The sequence below is a fragment of the Lissotriton helveticus genome, chromosome 7 (assembly GCF_964261635.1).
Source record: "Lissotriton helveticus chromosome 7, aLisHel1.1, whole genome shotgun sequence".
NCBI classification, from domain to species: domain Eukaryota; kingdom Metazoa; phylum Chordata; class Amphibia; order Caudata; family Salamandridae; genus Lissotriton; species Lissotriton helveticus.
This window is the reverse complement of record NC_136068.1, coordinates 635,549,303-635,573,155: the sequence shown is the minus strand read 5'-3', so window position 1 is coordinate 635,573,155 and position 23,853 is coordinate 635,549,303. Positions and strand designations below refer to the sequence as shown.

The window sequence follows — 23,853 nt, the reverse complement described above, 5'->3', positions numbered from 1 at the left end:
CACCCCGTCACACCCCTCCCCTCCTGGACTCTCCCGATCGGGGAGAGGAAAGACCCTAGACAGGTAATCCGCGTTCCCATTGTCAGACCCCTTCTTGTGCAGCACAGTGAAGGAGAAGGGCTGCAGAGCCAGAAACCACCTGAGTACTCGTGGATTAAGGGACCTGTTACGGTACATCCATCTCAGGGGGGCATGGTCGGTCTGCAGGATGAAAGGGCGACCCTCCAAATAATATTGCAGTTTTTCCACCTCCCATTTGATGGCGAGACACTCCCGCTCCACAGTGGAGTATTTCTGTTCCCTAGGGAACAGCTTCCGACTGGTAAACAGGACCGGGTGTTCCACTCCCTCGTTGTCCACCTGAGAAAGTACGGCCCCTAGGCCGGTCTCGGAGGCATCTGTGGCTAGGAGGAAGGTTTTAGCAAAGTCCGGGGAGGTCAAAATCGGGGCAGAGGTGATGGCGTTCTTCAGGTGTTCGAACGCTTCCAGGGCCTCCCGGGGGGGGGGTTTTGTATCTCCTTGGTCTTTACGTCTTTTCGTAGGAGATCTGTTAAGGGGGTGGCCACCTCCGCAAATCAAGGAATGAACCTTCTGTAATAACCGATTAGCCCAAGGAAGGCCCAGAGCTCCCTTTTTGTGGAAGGAAAACATGTGTCCCTGATGGCCCTGACTTTCTCGGCCTGGGGAGCGATGGTGCCTTCGCCTAGCACGTAACCCAGGTATTTGACCTTCGTAAAAGCGGCACGTGACTTCTTTGAGTTGATGTGGAGGCCTGCCTCCTGTAGGGCCCGTAGGATGGTCTGTAGGTGTTGCAGATGCTCTTCCCACGATTTGCTGTGGACCACGATGTCGTCTAGGTATGCCGAGCAGAACGATGGGAAGGGTTTCAGGATGTGGTTCATGAGCCGTTGAAATGTGGCAGGGGCTCCATGGAGTCCAAAGGGGAGTATTGTGAATTCGTAGAGTCCTTCATCAGTGATGAAGGCGTTTTTTTTCCGGTCCTCCTCTCTGAGGGGCACCTGCCAATACCCCTTTGTCAGGTCTATGGTCGTTATGTACACCGCCTCCCCCAGGTTCTCTATTAACTCATCCACGCGGGGGATGGGATATGCGTCGAAGGAGGATATCAAGTTCAAAGCTCTGAAGTCCATGCAAAAGCGTTTTGTGCCATCTGGTTTGGGTACCATCACTATCGGGGAGGCCCAATTGCTGGAGGACGGTCGAATCACCCCCAGTTCCAACATGTCCCGTACTTTCCGTCTCACGGCCTCTCTTCTGGCTGCAGGGATCCTGTAGGGCCGTTGTCTCACTATTTCCCCTGGTTTTGTCTCAATGCGGTGCTCCACCAGGGTTGTCCTTCCGGGCAAGTCGGAAAACACAGTCAAGAAGGGGAGCAAAGCCTCCGTCAATTCTTGTTTTTTTCTTTCAGGCAGTTCGGGATTCACCACGAGGTGTTGAAGGGTTTTTTCTTCCGTTCTTTTGTTTGGGACCGCCAAGTGGGCATTCCGGGGAGGGGGACCAAACCACTTCTTGAGGATGTTTATATGATATGTCTGTGTTTTTGCAGGAGAGAGCCGCAGCCGGTAGGTGGTCTCTCCTATCGTTTCCGTTACCTCGTAAGGACCGGTCCACTCGTTTTTCTTCGTGATGGAGGGCAATAGCACCAGGGCCCAGTCACCTACTCTCAGTCTTCGTAGCCGGGTCCCTCTGTCGTAGGCCTTTTTTTGTTTCTTCTGATGTTCCTCGAGGTTCGTATAGGCCAGACTGCGGAGTTTCCCCAGTTTGGACCGCAGTTGGGAGGTATATTCCAGGGGTGTATTTCTTTCTTGGTCTTCCTGTGCTTCCCAGGCGTCTTTGGTGATTTCCAGCAACGTTCTTGGAAGTCTCCCGTACAGCAGCTCGAATGCCGAGTGTCCGAGACTGCTCTGTTTTTGGGCCCGGAGCACGTATAGGGCTAACGGAAGCAGCCTGTCCCAGGCCGGACCTTCCGAGGACAACATTTTCTTCAAAGTCGTTTTAAGGGTCTGATTGTACCTTTCAACAAGGCCATCCGTCTGGGGGTGGTAGACGGATGTTTTCAGATGACGGATGTCCAGGGTCTTGCAGATTTCCTTCATGAGACGTGATGTGAACGGCGTTCCTTGGTCCGTTACAACCTCTTTTGGAAACCCCACCCTGGCGAACAATTCCACGAACTTCTCAGCCACATTGGCTGTAGTGGGTGTTTTCAAGGGAAAGGCCTCTATGTATCTGGTGGCGTAGTCCACTATCACCAGGGCATATAGATGCCCTCTGGGGGTCTTCTGGAGGGGTCCTATGTGGTCCATTCCTACACGCTCGAAGGGCACCCCAATGATGGGCATCGGGTGTAAGGGAGCCGCCGGGGGTCGGTGGGTGTTTTTCCTCTGGCAGATCTCACACTTCCTGCAGTACTCCTGCACGTCTCTGTAGATACCCGGCCAGTAGAAGTGTCGTATCACACTCTCTGTGGTCTTCTCTTTGCCCGCATGGCCGGCCGTCAGATGAGCATGGGCAAAAAACAGCACTTGTTCCCTAAAAGACGTCGGAACCAGGAGCTGTAACACATGTCCTGCGGCGGCTTCTCTGTATAACAGTTCCTTCTTTATGATGAATCTGGGATAGGAGGGGTTAGGCCCTTCCGGTGTTGCCTGTGCTGCTTCCCACGCGTTAAACAACGATCTGTCCTTGGACTGGGCGAACCTGAAACTGCGGTCAAGGACCCATGGTTCAGAAGTAAGCAGAGCCGGTTGGGGTTTGGGTTCGGGTAAGGGCTGTTCATATACCGTTTTCCTAAACATATCCAGGAAACCAGGGTTGTCCACACCAAGGATCATATCCTCTGGGAGGGTCGGTAATACCCCCACCCTTACTGAGCACTCAGGGAGATTGTCAGGGGCAATGGACACCTGAGCCACGGGATACGGCTTTATGTCTCCGTGTACACAGCGAATATGCACTATCACTTCCTGGTCATATTGGTCGGGCAAGACAAACCTCTCTTGCACCACCGACTGTCTACACCCAGAGTCCAGGAGGGCCTTGATGTTATACCCGTTCACCTTAATACTCACATAAAACGAGGTTCCCAGCTCTGCAGAATAGAGGACTGCCTTGGGTAGATACCCCACCTCCATAGGTTCCTCGGGAGGCCTCCTCCTGGGGCAAAGGCGGGCGATATGCCCCCACTCGCCACACTCAAAGCATTGAGGGCCGCGAGGTTGGGGAGGCTCCATCCGTATAGGGCGAGGCCGAAAAGGCTCATGGGTAGGTCTTGATTTCTTTTCTCCTTTTCCTGCGGGCAGGGATTTCGAATTCTTCTCCGGTTCCCATCCTATGCCCCTTGGCTGCGCTCGAGCATAGTTGGCGGCCATCTCTATGGCCTGTTCTACAGTGAGGCCCGAGTGCTGCCTCAGCCACCTCTGTGAGCCATAGGGGAGAGCCTCCATGAATTGCTCCAAATATATTTGTGCCAGGATTTCCTCTTTGGTGCTGGAGCCGGACTTCAACCACTTGTCGGCCATCATCTTCAGGCGAAAAAACAGGGTTTTGGGGTTCTCTCCCGGGATCCCCTTCTCCTTGCGGAACCTAACTCTGTATGTTTCGGAATCCAGCCCCAAGTGATCCAGTATCACATTCTTGATTAGAGCATAAGGGGCGTTCCCAGCAGGATTCGCGACCTGATACGCAAACTGGGCCTCCCCAGTTAACAGCGGGGCCAAGAAGAAAGGCCATTTCTCTTCGGGCCATCCCAATGCTCTTGCCGCTCGCTCAAAGTTCATCAAGAAGGCATCGGGATCTTCCCCGTGCACGTATTTTTGTAGCGCTATTCCTGATGGACTGGGAACATGGGCTCTGCTCTCCACAGGAACGAGGCCGGAGGGGTGGGCCATCGTTTTCTGTATGTTCTCCATCTGGGCCGATATGGTGTTTTTGAACATGTCCCTGTCGGCTTGGGCCGATGTCATCTGCCGCTCGACCGCCCATTCAAGTTTCTCCTGCCCCTTGATGAGATGCTGTATAAGGGCGTCCATCTCGGATTCACAGATGGACTGTGATGGTGATCCCACTTCTGACACCAGTTGTGAAGGGGCAGGGTCAGGGGAAGCAGTGGTTGGCGAGCCAGACACAGGGGGAACAGGATCCAAAGAGACAGAGTCAGGAAATAATGCTCTAAGCGAAGGTTTTATTTTTAGATAAGCTTTCCTTCGTTTGGTAGTCACTCTCAGTTTTGCGAATTCAGAGGGTTCCGTCCTGACGCCTCTTGTGAATGCTGAGCTAGCCAGAATGAAGCAGGTGCGTAGAACAGCGGATCCGCTCTCTCAGGTCGGGAGGGGAGAGGTTGGTAGGATGCCGGTGCACTTGGCTCGAGTCTCCGTCCGGAGATTCCCGGAAAAGAAAGGAAAGAAAAGGAAACAGTCACTGGGGCGTCCGTGACGGACTTGCAAGGGCCCGGGGTGTGTGGGAAACCAAGTGCTCAATTATATACAATCGTCCGATGTGCTCGTGAGGGGAAGGGTTCTCAGACTATACAAATTTACACTGGTTCTCTGGGGTTCGACTGGCCGCTCCGTCCCACCCAGCCCGCAACTGCACCCCGTACCTTGTCCAGCCACGCTCCTCCTGTGGGACCGTGGCAGGGCGAAGCGCCGAACCGGTGGCCTCCTGGCTTGACGAACTCAGCTGGGCTCTCCGCGTACCCTTCTCCTCCGCTGCACTGATTCACCGCTCTCCGTCTCCACTCCAAAACACCTTCCGCCTCCAGGGAAACGCCGTCCATCGTCTCTCTCGTTCTTCCTGCTTTTGGCTCCTCCTCGCTCTCAGTGGGCGGGGCCTCGTCGTCTTGCAGACCCGGGTTAAAGAGACCCTGTACATTTACCGGAGGGTTGTTCCATGCACTGTTGACGTTCGCCGAGAACCAGTCCCCTTGTTCGGACGCCTCAGTCTGTGCAGGGACGATAGAAAGGGGGGTCAGCGGCACAGCGGCCCACCAGTCCGTGGAAACATCAGCATCGACATCCCCAGGGCCCACCACCCCGTCACACTGTCCCACCCCTAGCTGCGACTCCATAGTCTGCTCGTTTTAGAGTAAGCGCAGTTCTGACATTTTCTGAAATGTTTTTCATTTTCTTCCTTCCTTGCTGCAGCCGCACGTTTTGCTGGCGCAGTGGCGTCTTCGTCAGCCATTATTTTGAAAAAGAAGTTTCAAGGAAACTGAGATAAGGTTTTATGCTCAATTAGAACTATGTGTCCTTCAAGCTTGATAAACCTACAGCCAATACATAGGATATGCCTACTCAGCTGTGGCGGATGGTTACCTTCCCACTCCACACGTCTTTGGGAAAATGTGATTAGGGGTCTCTGAGAATAGCACGACTGAACTACTCTGATTTCACCGTTAAATAAGTACCAAACCAATGTTGGTGGTGCCATGTCGTGTAGTTCCCATTAAACATATATAGGAGCTGAGGGTTTAGACAACATAGACTGTGAGATTGGTGTCCAGACTGATTCCAGACACCCCCACCGGGTATATTCGCCTGTAAACCTGCTATCTCCCAGTGCCACTAGAAATCCCTCTTACCAAGGAGAGTATAGTTATTGGCAACTATCGAACATGATAACTCTGTCCCATCAGGGATCGTGTAAACAGTATAGTACTTTTCGCTCAGTCACTCGTGCTCACTTTGTCTCAGAGAGATACACAGAATAAATGGTGGGAACGTTTTCAATAAGCATTTATTGAACTAGTGTCATTCTAGTGTAAATGTGTGCAGAAACAACCATCAGACAGAAACAGATGTAAATGATTATAGGTGCCAACAGAGTAAAAGGATGGTAGATTTCTACCATAATGCTAAAGCAATGAATACAATTCAAAAAGGGGGTGGTGATGGACAGAGTATCTGAGTTAATCAGAACACTCCTACCCAGTCAACAGATCAGGGCTTGATCCATCACCGTTTTTTAGCTCACTGCACCATCCCAGTTCAGAACTTGGCTACATGCAAATTAGTCTGTCCCTGGCCCAGTGCATCATGGGAACAGGGCAGACCAAACTACCAAGCCAATTCTTTACTGGAAAGGAAACAAGCTTCCGGGGACCGGTTTCTGGCATTACAGCCGTCTTCCACCCGGCTTGCTTGAATCCTGATGGTGCAGTGAGCAAGGGACTCACATCTGAGCATACCCTTCCACACTTGTGGTGGCCAAAACGATTCAAAAAGGGGGTGGTGATGGACAGAGTAACTGAGTTAATCAGAACACTCCTACCCAGTCAACAGATCAGGGCTTGATCCATCACCGTTTTTTAGCTCACTGCACCATCCCAGTTCAGAACCTGACTACATGCAAATTAGTCTGTTCCTGGCCCAGTGCATCATGGGAACAGGGCAGACCAAACTACCAAGCCAATTCTTTACTGGAAAGGAAACAAACTTCCGGGGACCGGTTTCTGGCATTACAGCCGTCTTCGGTCCGGCTTGCTTGAATCCTGATGGTGCAGTGAGCAAGGGACTCACATCTGAGCATACCCTTCCACACTTGTGGTGGCCAAAGCGATTCAAAAAGGGGGTGGTTATGGACAGAGTATCTGAGTTAATCAGAACACTCCTACCCAGTCAACAGATCAGGGCTTGATCCATCACCGTTTTTTAGCTCACTGCACCATCCCAGTTCAGAACCTGGCTACATGCAAATTAGTCTGTCCCTGGCCCAGTGCATCATGGGAACAGGGCAGACCAAACTACCAAGCCAATTCTTTACTGGAAAGGAAACAAGCTTCCGGGGACAACAAGCTTCCGGGGACCGGTTTCTGGCATTACAGCCGTCTTCGGCCCGGCTTGCTTGAATCCTGATGGTGCAGTGAGCAAGGGACTCACATCTGAGCATACCCTTCCACACTTGTGGTGGCCAAAAAGATTCAAAAAGGGGGTGGTGATGGACAGAGTATCTGAGTTAATCAGAACACTCCTACCCAGTCAACAGATCAGGGCTTCGTCCATCACCGTTTTTTAGCTCACTGCACCATCCCAGTTCAGAACCTGGCTACATGCAAATTAGTCTGTCCCTGGCCCAGTGCATCATGGGATGAAGCAATGAATACAGGCAGGTATAAAAGTACATGACCGTAATAATGCGTACTCCTACAATGCAACCCTAACTAGATGTACCGAAGTGTACCTAGCATGTATGTAGGTGTGGAGCCAAGAATCCCTCTAGGATAAAGTCAACCCCATTATCTGAAGTGAGGGACTATGGGGCCCGTCTTGGTCTCGAGATGGACACACTGCAAGGGATGTCAGACCACTGTGAGCTGGAGTGTCTGCGTGCAGGAACCTCAGCGTCGTGCTTCAGTGTGTCAGCATGGAAGTCCTTTTTTAGGTCTCGCGACCTGTCAATGCGCATGCGCATTGAGCGGAAGCGAGACTATAGGGCTTTAACCAGACTTTAACTAACTGGCGATTTGATGCTGTGCCCGTGTGCTTTTAGGTCAATGCGCAAGCGCATTGACCTAAAATGCGCGTGCACAGCATCAAATCGTCAGCCATCTGTTCCACAGCTTGGTGCCGCCAGCAGCTCTTGAAAGGATTTCTCCTCCCCTAATTATTCACGGCCGGCCGGCAGCTCTTGAAAGGATTTCTCCTCCCCTAATTATTCACGGCCGGTCGGCCGTACTTTCACTTTCACGGCCGGCAGGCCATGTCGTCGCATTTCTCCTCCCCCATTCCCCCCTCCCCACAGCAATGCAAAGAGCTTGTTGTCCCTACCCCCATCCTTCAATAATAATTCCTCTTGCGCATCTTATAAATATTTCCACAGACTGTTGCACTTTATTTCGGCCTCGCATGCTCAGGTGCTTCATGTTCGCTGCTTCTCTTTCTCTCCCATTCGTTACTCACCCACGCCTCTTCCTCCCATCCGTTACTCACACTGCCCCCTCTGCATCTCCCTCTGCCCCACCCGATTCTCAAACTACCCCCTCTGCCTCCTTCTGCCTCATCAGTTGCCCACTCTCCCCATGCCTCTCGTTCTGCCCCATCCGTTCCTTTTACCTCTTCTGCCTCTCTTTCTGCCCACTCGAAGTTCATACTCAGTCTCTTTCTGCCCCATCCGTTGTTCATACTCCCCCTCTGTTTTTCTGCCCATCCTTTGCTAATATTCCCCCTCCTCTCTTTCTACCCTTTCCTTTCCTCATACTCCACTCTGCCTCGCTCTCTGCCCCATTCGTTTCTCATACATCCCCGCCTCTCTTTTTGCCCCATTCATTGTTAATATTTCCCCCTCCGCCTCTCGTTTTGCCCCATCCACTGCTCATACTGCCCCCTCTGCCTCTATTCCTGCCCCATCCACTGCTCATACTGCCCCCTCGGCCTCTCGTTCTGCCCCATAAACTTCTCATACTGCCCCCTCTGCCTCTCTTTCCGCCCCATCCACTGCTCATACTGCACCCTCTGCCTCTCTTTCTGCCCCATCCACTGCTCATACTGCCCCCTCTACCTCGCTTTCCGCCCCATCCGTTGCTCTTACCCCGCCCTCTTTCTGCCCCATCCGTTGGTCTCACCCCAGCTCTCTACCTGTCCCATCCGTTGCTCATACCCCCGCTCTCTTTCTGCCCAATCCGTTGCTCACAGCCCCGCCTGCCTTTCTATCCCATCCCTTGCTCATCCCCCCTCTCGAATCTCTTGCAGTTCCGACCCTGCTTTAGACGCAGGGGTCTGCTTTCCTCTTTTGCACCCCTTGTCCTACGCTTCACCTCGCCTTCCTCTCACTGCCCCAGCTCACGTCTCCCGTTTCGTTCTTTTTCTCTCCCGTCCATTGATCATCCCCTCCCTCCCCGCTCTGCCCCATGCACATACACTTCACCTCCCCTTTCTATTCCTTCTTGTGCCCCATCATCACCTTTCTTTATGCCCATCCAATGCATATACTCTACCATGTCCTTAATTTCTGTTGCGCCCTCTGCTCAGAGTCTCCTCTTCCTCTTCCATCTCTTGTTCATACTTCCCCCACCTCCCTTGCCTGCCTGTTTCTTGCACGGACTCTCGTCCTCCATTCCACGTTCATTTTACCCTCGTTTCTTTTCTGCCCCATCCTAAGCCAGGCGCACTGTGACTTTCATCTGTTTATAGGCATAGTGTTATCTCTTTCTGTCCCGTCCTTCGCTCATTCTCTCCCCTCCACTCTCGTTCTGCCCCTTCCCCTGCTTACATTGTCCCTCTTTTATCTGTTTTGTCCCAAGTGAGCTTCGTTGAGGTTTTTATGCCGTGTTTTCACGGAATACGTTCTACTGGCACCGGTTACGTTAATGCTTACCAGAGTACTGACCAGGCATGAACATTGTCAATTAAACAAATGTGGTGTTCACAGTTTCACTTTTGCCCGACGCACCCATTCTAGTGCTTCCTGCCATCAGCAAATTTAAAAGCTCGACACTGAGGCATGTTATAGACTCCCCAATCGATGGGTTACATTACCTCCTTTTGAAATAAAGATTGCTAACTAAAAAATAGGTGAAATTATGACTGTTTCTGTTGGCATCCATGCCTAGAAAAACAAGCATTGGCATAGCCAATAGGTCTCGCTTTTGGGACCTTATAAGTATTTAGTTATGCAGCAGCACAATATCCCTGGTGCACCAACATTAACTGTTGCATGGTTAAACACTTATAAGGTCCCAAAGGCGAGACCTATTGGCTATGCCAATGCTTGTCTTCTCTCCCTGCCTCAGCAACGATATGGTGTTTACATACCCAAAGTGGTACCCTCAGGAGATCTACCTTGCTGGGTCATTTCGGACTTAAAATTACGGAAGGAGTGAATCTTATACATAGTTAATATGCAGGAGATGGTAGTCCTGCTGAGTTTCCAAGAATTCTCATGCATAATTGAATGAGGCTAGTTTTCAGGGAAAACCCCACATCCTGTAAGCAGTACTGTAAGTAGGTAAAAGGTCAGTTCCAAGAAGCGTTATGTAGTGTAATGGCAAAGGTAAATAAAGGTTAGGTTGCTACCTGAGCCTATATTGGGGTACCTATATGAAACATAACAGTTTATGGTTGTGAATATCCTTTGTGGCCTCTGCATATCCTTAATTTGAGTCAATTTGAGTCCCATTGAGGTTCTAAACCTCTTGTGTCTTCTCTGTTGGGCTCCCTGTGTGTGCTTTGTCCAAGGTGGGCAAGGTGGTGGTTAATTGTACCTTCCTTTGCCAGAGATGGAACCTGTGCAAAGGAGTACAATCTTGTGCCACTGCCCATGGACCTACTCTACCTGTTTTTGTCGCCCAGTCCTGGCCTTCCAGTACACTGTCGTTTGTGAGTTTGACACAGCCGGAACATCCTTCTTCTGTATTTCAGCAGTTCAGAAAAACCGCTGACTAAGAGCACTTATTATCCAAATATAAGCATTTTAGCTGCCTTTTCCACATTGATGTACAAACATGTGTATTTTAATGTATGCAATGTGCTTTTGTTTGGTTTCAGGACATGCACAAAAGACATTTGAGGTTTTTCTGAGCATGTGCATGTGGCATCTACTCCAATTCCCTACCTATGTTCTTATGTCCCTGCCAGAAGGTGCATCAGCCCTTTGAGAGAATAGTTGGGTGGGAGGAGCGCCACTTACTTTGTCTGTTCAGCACTTTGCTTCGGTCTGGTGTTCTTGTGATACTGTTACGGTAAGTTCCACATGGAACCAACATTGTTAAATCTCTTTCCTCTGCAGGCTTTGGAGCGGTTTTATGAACAGGTGATGCAAGGGATTCTCCGACATATAAACTTTGAAGGTGAGATTCTCTGCAAAAAAAATTACCTCCCGGAGACTGAGCAAGTGGGTCTTCCTTACTCCTTCCTTACAAAAAAAGAGCCTTTATGGTGTTGGTCTCAGACACAAGGACCGGGTCTCTGAAATATGTGTATTTTAGGTAACATGTCTTTGCATGCCTTTGGTAGCAGACCTATCCTTCCTATTAAGTGAATCAAGGCCTACACAGGAGAGGTATCAGTTAACACTTGTGTTAACAGTTCCTACAGGCTCCAATTGCACAGATATGTCTTCAGTTGTACAGATTTTAGAGGACTCTGACAATAACGCTATCTTTCTGGGTGGGAAGGTTTTACGGGCTGAAACAGACCAGCTATCCTTTAGATTATGAAGCTGTTCTGTTACCAGCTCACCCTCGTTCAAAATCTGCCAGGTTTGGTCCACATGCATCTGATATCCCTCTGGTAATGCAGATCTCGCAGACTCGAGCTTAATTACTCTCTCCTAGGTTACATAGGTTTTACAGAATCAGAACTGCTTTTGTGGTATAACAGTATGATGTAATACACACTTCACTTGCACATTGATGAAGGTTGAATTTTAGCTACTGGCCTGCATCTCACACCCTTCCTTCTCTCTGTTTCCTTCATCCTTCATTTCTTCACACTCTTCCATCCCACCTTTATTTATTTTTCCTCTTCTTCTGTCCTTACACTTCCACCGCCTTCCTTGCTCTTGTCGTTCTACCATCCTGCTCCTCTCCTTCATATTTCTCCTCTCCTTCATCCTTCTTTCACTTCTCATGTTCCACCATTCTGTGGTCACCCCCTTTCTTCACCCCTCCTGTACTCCCACTTTATTCCAAATCTTCTACTTTCTATTCCACACACACTTTGCCAATCCTCCCTTCACACTCCCTTTTCACCCTCCATCTTTCTCCTCTCCTCCTTCCAATTCTCACTCTAACTTCCTTCCTGTATTCCCTTTCTTTAATTCCTCCTCTTCCTCCAATCCACACTTTTTCCTTCATGTTTTAGCCTTCTTTTGCCTTACACCTATTCTCCTCTCTTCTCCCTCTCCTTACTCTGTTGCCTTCTTCCCCTCTTCATTTCACACTCTTCTTCCCCCCGTCTCCACTTTTCTTTTCCCCTTTGGGTCTTCTCCTCCCATTCTGTCCTTCTACCCTCCAAACCTTTCTTCACTCTCTACTTCCTCTTATCTATACTGTTCTCTTCTCCTTCCTCCATTCTGCCCCTTCCCCATCTTTCCATTGTTGTTGTCTTCCTTCCTCCTCCACTTTTTCTCCTGTCAGTGCCCTCCCTTCTCCTCCTTCCTAACTCCACTTGCCTCTGGTGTCCACAGTGGTGAAGTGTGTGCTCATAGCCAGTCCAGGCTTTGTGCGTGATCAATTCTTCGACTACATGTTCCAGCAGGCGGTGAAGATGGACAACAAACTGCTGCTGGAGAATAGGTCCAAGTTCATGCAGGTGCATGCCTCGTCCGGGCACAAGTACTCTCTAAAAGGTGAGATTCTCTTTGCTCCCCTGTCGTCCTGTCTGGAAAAATAGTGGTCCCTTAAATATTAAGATCTTTCTCATCATCCACCCTGAGCGCAAGCACTTCCTCAAAGGTGATACCCCACCCTTTAACATCTTTAACATTCATGTCAAAACAAGGTTGAAAAGTGAAGCCCCCCCTTACACATGTACTCCCTAAGGTAAGATGTCATCCTCCCCAAGTCCATGTCCTTTACCCATATTGAACAAACCAAAGAACACACAGAGAGGCAGCAATACAAATACATTATACAATGCTTAAATACATCCAAAGAGACACATGTCCTTCTTTTGATATGAAAAAAGTCCTTCTTTTTATTATCGTTATATCCTGTTGATAAAAAGATGTACAGAATGACAGCCAATGTTCTTAATAAATGAAGACCAAGGAAACAGCCAACGTGTTTCGCCCGTATGCTTCTTCAGGGCTAATCTTCAAGGTAAGAGCAGCTAGACTTGTTTCCACTTGAGTAACTAATTAAGAACGTAACTGCTAGTAATAGAAACGATAAGGATGAAGCGTGAGATCACAGGAAAGAAGCTTCCAGTTTGTCATGCCCCGATGATACTTTCTAAATTCCCGTTGGTCTTCATTTATTAAGAACATTGGCTGTTGTTCTGTACATCTTTCTATCAACAGGATATAACGATAATAAAAAGAAGGACTTTTTTCATATCAAAAGAAGGACATGTGTCTCTTTGGATGTATTTAAGCATTGTATAATGTATTTTTATTGCTGCCTCTCTGTGTGTTCTTTGGTTTGTTCATAATTGTTCAGTCCTGTTGCAGGGGACTAGTGAGGTGGGCAGCATTTGTGGTCATAATCACTAAAAAACCTTTTTGTGTATAGTCAGGTGGTGCAACAGATAAATCCCTTACTGCCATTTCAGTGTGTTATTGTCCTTTACCCATATTGTCCACCAAGCCCTTCTGCTGCACGTTGAGTTGTGTGCAGGTTCTCGCCCTTCTTATTTCGGTCATGCAGCCTACAGGCTGATGGTGGTTCGTGATTTATTTGACTATCTTGCGACTCTGTCAGAGCCTTATGAACTGTATTGTGAAGATGCCATCTCCCTTCTGTTTCTAATGGCCTCTTTCTTTGCCTTCATAGAGGTCCTGTCTGACCCAGCTGTCACCAGCCGCCTGGCAGATACCAAGGTGAGCCTGCAGACTGTATTTGCACTTTTTGCTTTTTGAGCAGGCATATTCCTATGTGGCACCCCTTTCACAGGCAGACCCACAACTTTCCTTTTGCAAGTTATCTGTGATTTGTGCAATTTCCATCCTTCTGGAAGGAGCAATTGTAGGCTTTTTATACCTTAAATAATGGCTATCAGAATCCCTTCACCTCTTCTATCTGTGTCAGCTGTGGTGGTAGGACTCGCGTATTGGCTTCAGGCCTTCATACCTGTAGTAGGACATGGAATCAACTGACTCACACCATTAGGAACATACTGAATAACATGTTTACAAGCTGTACATTACCTGCATCACAGACAGGATTCCTCCCACTACCAACCCTCAACCTTTCCAGGTGCCAAGTTGCTTACGTCAGTGATTTTATACTTTTTATCCTCAATAAGGGACAGACTAAAGTAAGCCGGTTAATCAAAGATTCATATTCACTTTCTTGAAATGCAAAGAATTAAGAAATCTGCTAACACTTTGTGGAAGGTAGCCAAATCAGGCTGTACCTAAGCGTACAAAAATTAGGCTTCATAGAGATAATATGGAAAGGGAGAATATTTAAAAAGACTGTACGTGGACAAACAAAGTGCCATATGCTTACCAATTCTATTCTGAGTTTTCACAATATCCTGTTCTGAATCGTTGATCTTGTGGTCACTAAAAAGGCATTAAAAATCAGTCTGGATCGTATGTGCAGGAAACAATGTGGCTATTACTCTGAAGGTCTTTAGAACTGCCTACTAGTCTTAGAGAGAATAAATCTCTTTGTGTTGAGACCACTGCTGTCCATTCTCTTGTTGTAGTGGTCTGTCTTGTTTGATTGCCACATTTCAGATCTGTATGTGCACAGCTTTTAGTACTTAGAGATTGGAATGAGTGTGTTTGGAAGAGATAGAGGTTTTCCTGTTCTGTTTTTTCCCTTCTTTTTTTCTAGTGCAAAATGCTTCCTCGAATCAAAAATTGGTGCTAGGATGCATTTTGCACTAAACTTTGGTACTAAATAATGAATTTGCATATTGAATAATTTTCCTTACATTTTGCGTGAATTACCAACATTCACACACCCTTCAGAATACCTCCTTACAGGCTCTAGCACGGTAAAATAACAATCCACCTATAAAAAGTCAATTGTCTTTAACATATGCTTTTCATAATAAATAAGTGAGGCCCACCTGCTTTGTCAAAACCCTTCATTATAAACTGATTACTCCTAAGGAATCTGCTATTAACGTTTTCCAACAAACCAGTAAGTAATCTAGTCTTTACTATTAGATTGATGCTATAACCAACAAAGGTCACTGAAATGTGCATAAACTGGCAACCATCACGCATAGTTTTAAAAATACAGATGTTCAGATTTACAATGGGCAAAACAATATACAAAACCTTTTAATAGGGCCTAACCAGAATCGTCACAGTGAAAAGTCTCTCCCAGGGTTTGCCAGAGTGGGTAAACAGCACCAAAACACTTGACTACTATGGTATCCTGTGGGATTACATGTAACCAAATACCTGTCTACAGCTTGTAATAGCGTGATAATAACCCACTGGCGTTAACAAATGATTTTCACAATACATAAGCCAGACCTACTGTCTTTGTCATAACGTTTCATAATAAACAAATCAGACCTATGGCATTTGGCATGGAATTTCACTGAATACCAACCTGGCTTATTGTTGTGAGCACTAACTTGTCATCCTAATCAGCGCATGCCTACTGTAATGAGGCAACTATCTGATAGAGACGTCTAGCTGCAGATTCCTTAACTTAGTTAACTTGGAGTATCCCCAGGCGTCAGACTAGATCCGGAAACTTTTCCGCAGAAGCACCGCCTGGCTCCGCCCTGACATCATCCACGGAAATGATGTCAGCGGAGCTATATATGCCCCTCCCGGAGCGCTAACCTCAGTTTTATTCTTTTCCGCGTTTGAGCGTGGATCCTGGGAACCCGCAGTTTTGCAGCGTGAATCTTTCTGGATTCACTATGCTGTGCATTATTCCGCGGTCTTGTGGTTGGGTCCGGATTCGTAGTCTTTTCTTTGTTTTTTTTTTTTGTTTTCTTCTTTGCCCAGGTGGGCGTCGGCGTCACACCCCCTTTTGGGTGTATTTCCGGTGACGTCGGCATGCTTCCTGCGGAAGCTCCCACTCTTGGGCGCCATCTTCAGATTCTTTTTTTCCGCGGTCGGGTCTGGATCGTTCCCGTTTGGGCTCCAGACATTTTTGGAGAAAGAAGAAAGAAAATACAGAAAAGACGAGGAGAAGTCATCTGAAGACTCCAGGGGACTTCACCGACGAAAGACAAGCAAAGATAAGGCGTTTTCCATCCAGATCTTCGACGACCGTCGACGAACACGCGACCAGAGAGCCCCTGGACGCTCAAGGATGGACAACACGCCGTTCAAGTTCTGCCGGAACTGCCACCACAAGTACGCGCAGAAAGACCAGCACCCGGTATGCAACCTTTGCCTACCGGTGGACCACGAAAGCGGAGACTGCAACGCCTGTTCCGCCTTAACCCCGAAGACCCTTCGTGTGAGAGAGAGGCAGAGGGTAGCACACGCCACCCTGCAGGGGAAGGCCCCGACCCCGTCGCTCTACGAGCTGGGGATGTCCTCCGAGGAAGAAGACAACGCTGCCGCCGAAGACGACTGCTACACGGTCGTAGAGACCGATTACACGAAGACTTCTGACAAGGTAGGAGACTCTTCGGCCCCCAAGAACCCGAGAGACTCTGAGTCTCGAAAGATCGAGGGCAAGACCCCGAAAGCGCCGACGCCAAAAAAGGCGGCGTCCGCGACTACTCCCAGGCCCAGCGGATCCTCAGAGAAGGAGTCCCCGGCGCCGAGAGCTGCTGATCAGCAGAAGACGTCGAAAATCGTCCCCGAAAAGGATCGATCGACGAGGGAGAAAGACCCGAAACTGTCGACGACGACCAGAGACCCGATATCCGGTTCGACGTCGAAAACTTCGACTCCGAGAGGCACGGCGACGAGCCATCCGTCGAAGAGACCGGCGGAACCATCCGACGCGGAACACGCGGCCGAGATGGAAAAGAAAAGAAGGCGCCTCGAGGCAGAGATGGAGAACTTCATGCAGCGGAAAAAAGATTTCGACGCAAGGATGAAGGCCTTCACGATCCCTCACAAGACCAAGCCACCAGTGCTGGAGGCGGTCGAGGAGGAAGAAGAGGAGGTCGCCGAAGTCACCGAGCAAGACCGGGACGTCGAGGTGTTCGACGACCAGGAGGAGTACGAGAATCCCCACGAGAGCTACGGCTATGGGGAGGAAGATGAGGGCAGGACAGACACAGAGTCGGCGCCCTATGACCTTCAGGATGTGGATTACATCGATGTCGAGACCGACAGCCCGGAGGAGGTGGTCGACACCTACCCCTCGAGGCCCTCGCCGCCGGACGACATCGGGGCCTACAACGCGGTGATACAATCTGCCGCAGCAGCTTTCAAGCTCAAGCTCGACGAAGAGAAGCAGAAAGCAGACTTTCTTCTGGAAACATTGCTCCCAACACAAACGAGGAGCCAGTTCCTCCCGATGCTCGAGAGCGTCTTGGCTCAGGGGAAGGAAGCTTTCAGGGAGCCCGCAACATGCAAGGCAGTGACTCCCAGAACTGAGAAGAAGTACAAGCATGCCGCGAAGGACCCGGCCTACATTCAGGGCACGGTCTCCGCAGACTCCATTATCACGGCCACAGCAAGGAGGAGGGCTAACGTACCCACTACCTCGGGCCCGCCACCGGATAAAGAGAGCAAAAGGATGGATCTGGTGGGCAGAAGGATCGAACGGAATGCCGCGACCCACTGGCGCATGGCTAATTCCAACGCCCTGGTGAACAGACACATGTACCAAATCATGGAGGGACTGGGACAGTTGGTGAAGGACTTGCCCCAGGATGCCAAGCAGAAAGCCGAAAAGCTAATTGAAGAGGGGAAGAATGCTGCAAATTCTTGCCTTAAGACGGCTCTGGATGGGGCAGACACGGCCAGCAGGCTCATGATGATGGGCGTCACGGAAAGGAGACACGCCTGGCTCAGGATATCCGGTTTCAAACCGGAGGTGCAACACAGCATCCTGAACACCCCGTTCAACGGCAGTACGCTTTTCGGACAAACAGTTGATGAGCAACTCAGCCAACTTAAGAAGGATAACGAAACAGCAAGATCCATGGGAGCATTGCAGTTCAGAGGGAACAAGAGGGGCACCCCGTCACGGAGGCCCGGCGGAAGAGGCGGAAACCAGCCAGGTACTTCACACCAGGCTTTCCAGCAAACGCACCAGGCAGACTCGCAGGGTCAGCAGGGCCATCAGAAACAGCCCTGGCAGTACCAACAAAGAGGCCAGTCCTTTCGAGGGAGAAATGGACGAGGACAAAATAGAAGAGGGGGCCAGCAGCCCACCTCCAAGTGACTTCGAAAAAATCAGTGTGCCCACCCACAAAAAAGATCCCAGGGGGCAGCACGTACAGATGGGTCAAGACAAACTAGACACCCACGACCACAGGACACCAGTGGGAGGGAGATTAAGATTCCACCTCCAGGAGTGGAGAGGAATCACATCAGACAAATGGATCCTCAACATTATCCAATTCGGATACTGCATAGAGTTGGAGGCGAGGCCAACAAGCAGAAAACCAAGAAGAAAGCCGCTAGCAAGCAAGCAGCTGCAGTGCCTTCAGGAAGAAGCAAAAGAACTCCTGCGGAAGCAGGCCATAGAAAGGGTACCATTCAAGGAAAGAAACACAGGAGTATACTCAACATACTTCCTGGTACCAAAAGTAGACGAGACAATGAGGCCCATTCTCGATTTACGGTTCGTGAACCGATTCATAAGAACGCAAAAATTCAAAATGACCTCCCTGCAAGAGGTGCTCCCACAGTTGCAGACCGGGGACTTCATGGTCACGATAGACCTCAAAGACGCATACCTGCACATCCCAATGAACAGGAAGCACAAGCACATGCTCAGGTTCACCGTGGGAGAAAGCCACTACCAGTTCACGACACTGGCCTTCGGTCTAAAATCGGCACCAAGAGTTTTCACAAAGTGCCTCGCAGCAGTCGCGGCGCACCTAAGAAGGCAGGGGATACATGTATACCCTTACCTGGACGACTGGCTGGTGAAAGCAAACTCATACCAGAAATGCAAGCTGCACGCACATACAGTGACCAGCACGCTCATAAACCTGGGGTTCTCCATCCATTGGAAGAAATCATCAATGGAGCCGGAACAAGTGAAGATCTTCCTGGGAGCACAGATCAACACCTTACAGGGCAAGGTGTTCCCCAGCGAGAAGAGGGCGAGGGCGCTGGTGAAGGAAACTCGCCTCTACCGGAAGGGACAAGCTCGGACAGTGAGGACGGCGAGCAAGATCATGGGGATGATGGCATCATTCATCCACCTGGTACCGAATGTACGACTCCACATGAGACCCATTCAAGAATGGCTACAGGAGCAATGGTCACAAGCTACAGGCAGTTGGGAGGATCTAGTGGTTGTAACGCACGCAGTGCAGAAGGAGATGACATGGTGGACCATGGAGAACATAGCAAGGGGAAAGCCTCTAACGCCCCCAACGCCAACAGTGACCATCACCACAGACGCATCCCTGAAGGGATGGGGCGCTCACATGGAGGAGCTCAAGGTGAGGGGACTGTGGACACCGACGGATGCCACAAAGCACATCAATTACTTAGAATTGAAGACAATTTTCCTTGCACTGAAGGCCTTTCAAACAAGACTGTACAAGCACAAGGTATTGATACAAACAGACAACACCACTGCGATGTTCTACATCAACAAGCAGGGGGGCACACAGTCCGCACCGCTTTCAACGCTGGCGCAGGAGATATGGAGATGGGCCATCCCTCTCAAGATAGACCTGCTAGCCATACACCTACCAGGGAAGGACAACATACAAGCCGATTGGCTCAGCAGGCAGACATCGGCATCCCACGAGTGGGAGCTCAATGCTCAGGAGACAAGATACCTGTTCGACAGGTGGGGGACACCATCGGTGGACCTGTTTGCCACACGCCAGAATGCAAAATGCCAAAACTTCGCATCCAGGCAGCCCGAGGAGGGGACACTGGGGAATGCCCTATGGATAGATTGGTCAAGGACATTTGCCTACGCCTTTCCCCCGATACCACTGATGCACAGAGTACTGAGCAAGTGCAGAGCGAGCAACATGACACTGATACTGGTCGCACCGCAGTGGGCGAGACAGACCTGGTACTCGCAGATCATGGAGATGACACAGTGTGCACCCCACAGATTCAGCAGGAGGAAAGATCTACTGTCCATGCAGAACGGAGAGGTACTGCATCCAGAGCCAGAGAGCATGAGCCTAGTAGCGTGGCTCCTGAGGACATAGAGTTCGCACATTTGAGACTACCAGAAAGCACCCTGAGGGTACTTCGGGAGGCACGAAGGCCCAGCACTCGAAAGTGCTACGTTGCGAAATGGAAAAGATTCACAATATGGTGCAGACAGGAAAGACTCCACAATAAGATGAAGAGGGACTCCACAGTGCTAAGGTACCTGACGCACTTACTGGAGAAGAACCTTAGCTCATCCTCGTTAAGAGTTCACTTGGCAGCGATAGTAGCCTACACAAGGGGAGAAACGTGCAGGAGCTTCTTCACATCACAGGTGGTGAAGAGATTCCTAGAAGGAGCGAAAAGGATCGCACCACCCAAGCGGGTGCCGCCACCTGCATGGAACTTGAACACAGTCCTAACGGAACTCATGAAAGAGCCCTTTGAACCACTTCACAAGGCCTCCCTAAAGATGCTAACTATGAAAACAGCCTTCCTGGTTGCGATAACGTCCTTACGCAGAGTAAGCGAGCTTCAAGCGCTGACGCTACAAGAACCATACATACAAATACACAACGATAGAGTTGTGATGAGGACTGACCCACACTTCATGCCGAAGGTAGTATCCAATTTTCACATGAACCAGTCGATACAGATACCGAGCTTTTTCCAAAAACCCACAACCAGCGCAGAGAGAGCTCTGCACACCCTGGACGCCAGAAGGGCAGTCATGCACTACATTGAAAGGACAAAGGGGCACAGGAAAACGAAACAGTTTTTTGTGTCCTTCGCAAACAGCTTCATGGGCAAAGCAGTAACCAAAAGGACCATTGCACGATGGATCGCACAAACAATCCAACTCTGCCACAAACGGGCAGGACAGGAACTGGCTGAGGGGACGCGTGCCCACTCCACCAGGAAGAAGGGCGCTACAATAGCCTTCCTGGCTAACACACCCATAGAGGACATATGCCTGGCGGCAACATGGGCTTCGGTGCACACGTTCACGAAGCACTACTGTGTGGACATACAAATGAACAAGGAAGCTAAAGTGGGACAGAAGGTGCTACAGCACATATTCAACACCCAACGCTCATCTTCCACCCAGCCGCCACAGAGATGAGAAACCGCTACAAAATCTATGCACAGCATAGTGAATCCAGAAAGATTCACGCTGCAAAACGAATAGTTTTCTTACCTGTCGGTGTAGTTTTGCAGCTTGAAGATCTTTCTGGATTCACTAGCGAACCCACCCACCTCCGCCAGAAAGATGAGGCTGGAGAGAGAAGAGGTGGTTAACTAAAGAATAGACTTTGAAAGTACAAAGCGGTAAATACAAACTAAGATGAACATTGCCATTACTTCGGAAACGAAAGAAACACGGAAAAAAAGAACCCGAAGATGGCGCCCAAGAGTGGGAGCTTCCGCAGGAAGCATGCCGACGTCACCGGAAATACACCCAAAAGGGGGTGTGACGCCGACGCCCACCTGGGCAAAGAAGAAAAAAAAAAAAAAAACAAAGAAAAGACTACGAATCCGGACCCAACCACAAGACCGCGGAATAATGCACAGCATAGTGAATCCAGAAAGATCTTCAAGCTGCAAAACTACACCGACAGGTAAGAAAACTATTCGTTCCTTGGCCTGGTTTTTGGGCCTTCTACAACACCCTTGGTGTCGTTGGAACAGTGTGTAATGCCTTCCGGATTTAAGGCTTGTGAAGCCTGTGCGCGTCAGATGTATGACCCGCACCTCATTTGTATGTGGTGCCTCGGCGTGCACCACGACTCCAAGGACCGTGACGCCTGTCAGAGGATGAAACCACAGTCCTTGAGGGAGGGAGCGTCGCATGAAGTTGCTGGCCACGCGGGTGTCTGGTCCGGCTCACTTCCATCACCGCTCTTCTTCTAAGGATTGGGCTCGTTCCCAAGGTCGCTCCTGCGACCGCTGGGCGACAACAGGTAAGCGTAAGTACAGGCGTTGCTTACGAAGATCTTCATCCACTGCCGCCCATTGCTCTCCCACAGCGCCAGTTGAGGGCGCACGGCAGCCTCATTCTCCGTACCCACCCTTTCCGGGTGTTGAGGCAAAGTGTGCCCAAATGGGGGCTTAATCAAAGGCACTCCAGTCTTGTTTTGAGTCACCCCCTCTCCCTGGTGCGCCTTCGGGTCCGACAGAGGTATCTGGCACTCATGCCGGGTCTTCGTCTGCGAATGTTTCACCGGCACCAGCTTTGTGCGTTCACTCAGATTCCAGAGCCGACAGGACACCACCGAGCCAGGGCCCAGAGCTCCGCCCATCCCGGAAGTCTGCGCATGACCCTGTGCGGCTTCCTGCGACGACGTCTGATGCAGCGCTGGCGATGCACGGGTTAACGCCGGTTATTAAACCAAGCTCGATGCCGGTTCCGGCGCCTCCTGCTCCCTCAGGCAGGTTGCAGTGGGCCCGGCATTGGTCGGCGTCCAAGTCCAGTCCTCTGTGGAGGTCGTCGAGGTGACTCCGATGCTGCGTCAATCGGTGCCATCGTCGAGTCTGCTTCCTTCGGTGGTTGCTCTCCCTGACTACTCGAGCGGCATGGGTCTCCACCACGGTAACCACCGACGCCGCTGCTACCATTTACGCCTCCTCGCTTGGAACCTGATGTTTCCCTGGACTCCCCTGATTAAGAAGCATGGGTGCAAGTATCCTATGTCGCCTGGTCTTCGGGTCAGTCTTCGGCTCTTCCACTGCTCCTTTCCAGTGGTAGAATTAGCCTTCAACCATCTCCTACTGACAGTTTGATACCTCCTACATGGATGGCAACTGAGTCTAGTGCTGCCTTTGTGCATGCTCTTCGTGGGGCTGCTGCTGTGCTTGGTTTTCAGCCTCCTATGGTGCCTCTTCTCTCTGATCCTTAGGTGGATTAGCTCCATTTGGAGCCTATCGAAGTAGAACCTTTAATACCCTTCGGAGACTCTTTACTGGATATCCTGCGTGGCACATGGTCCAGACCCTCTTGAGGTGACCCTGTTGATCGGGCTATTGCTCGTAGACACTGCCCCAGGTGATCCTCTTTGTCTGTCTCTTCACCCAACAGCTCAGGGACTGGTTGTCCAGGCAGCTTTTAATTTGCAGTCCTCACCCTCTTTGTCCCCGTTACCTCCCACCAGCAAATCTAGATAGCTGGATGATTGTGGTCGCCGGCTTTTCGCCTCTGCCAGCGCAGGCATCCAGGCTTTAAATACGGCCTCTGTGTTTTCACGAGCATCCCCCGCTCTTTGGGACTCAGTTGCTCACCTTCTCCCTTCTATTCCAGAAGGTCTGCAGACAGAATCGCTTTGTCTACTGCTGCATGGTAGAAGCATGGCACAGTTCTCCCTTAAGTCATCCCAGGATGCAACTGACTCTATGGGACAGGTCCTTGCTTGCTATGTAGTTTTACCTACACCGCCATGCTTGGCTGCGCGACAGTCGCTTCCCAGATCATATTCGGGATGCACTCAGATCTTTCCTTCAATGGGGTGGATCTTTTTGACCGCCATGCGGATTCGGCAGTCTTCCATCTCTTGTCAGGGCTGCCATAATTTTGGTTGCCATATTCTCTGCCTTATTTTCGGGCGCCCAACCTGATGCTCAGGTTGGTTTTTAGTGCCTGGTTACTGTTCCTGGCCAGGTTGCCATCTCTATGTTCATTCGACGCAGCCGTTTGGCCGATTCTCTTCTGTTCAGTCCTCTGAATGTGTGCTTCGCCCAAGAGGACATCCCTTCTAGGGATTAGCCTTACCCTATGTGGCATTGGGTTCTGCCTTTGCCTTGGTACGCTCCTATGGAGTCTACAAGCAAACGTCCTGCTGGAAGTCTCTTGTCTCTTCGTACAGAGTTCCTCGTATAACTTGCTCGATTGCACGTTGGGTTGGTCTGTCTGTACTGCATTGGAACCTGGCTTGGGTTCTGTGCTGTGTGGTGTCAATCTCACACGCCTAGTGTGACACCTTGTAGTGGCAAATGTTCACA

At 50.1% G+C, this 23,853-nt stretch overlaps 1 protein-coding gene across 1 annotated transcript in view; it reads left to right on the top strand.

Annotated features, from left to right (window-relative positions):
- The window catches only part of PELO (pelota mRNA surveillance and ribosome rescue factor), a 260,968-nt gene that overhangs the window by 112,825 nt on the left and 124,290 nt on the right, over positions 1-23,853 (top strand). The window contains exons 6-8 of the mRNA XM_078652883.1: positions 10,744-10,804; positions 12,145-12,306; positions 13,451-13,497. Coding sequence (XP_078509009.1) covers positions 10,744-10,804; positions 12,145-12,306; positions 13,451-13,497 — 270 coding nt within the window. The remainder of the gene's footprint in view (positions 1-10,743; positions 10,805-12,144; positions 12,307-13,450; positions 13,498-23,853) is intronic.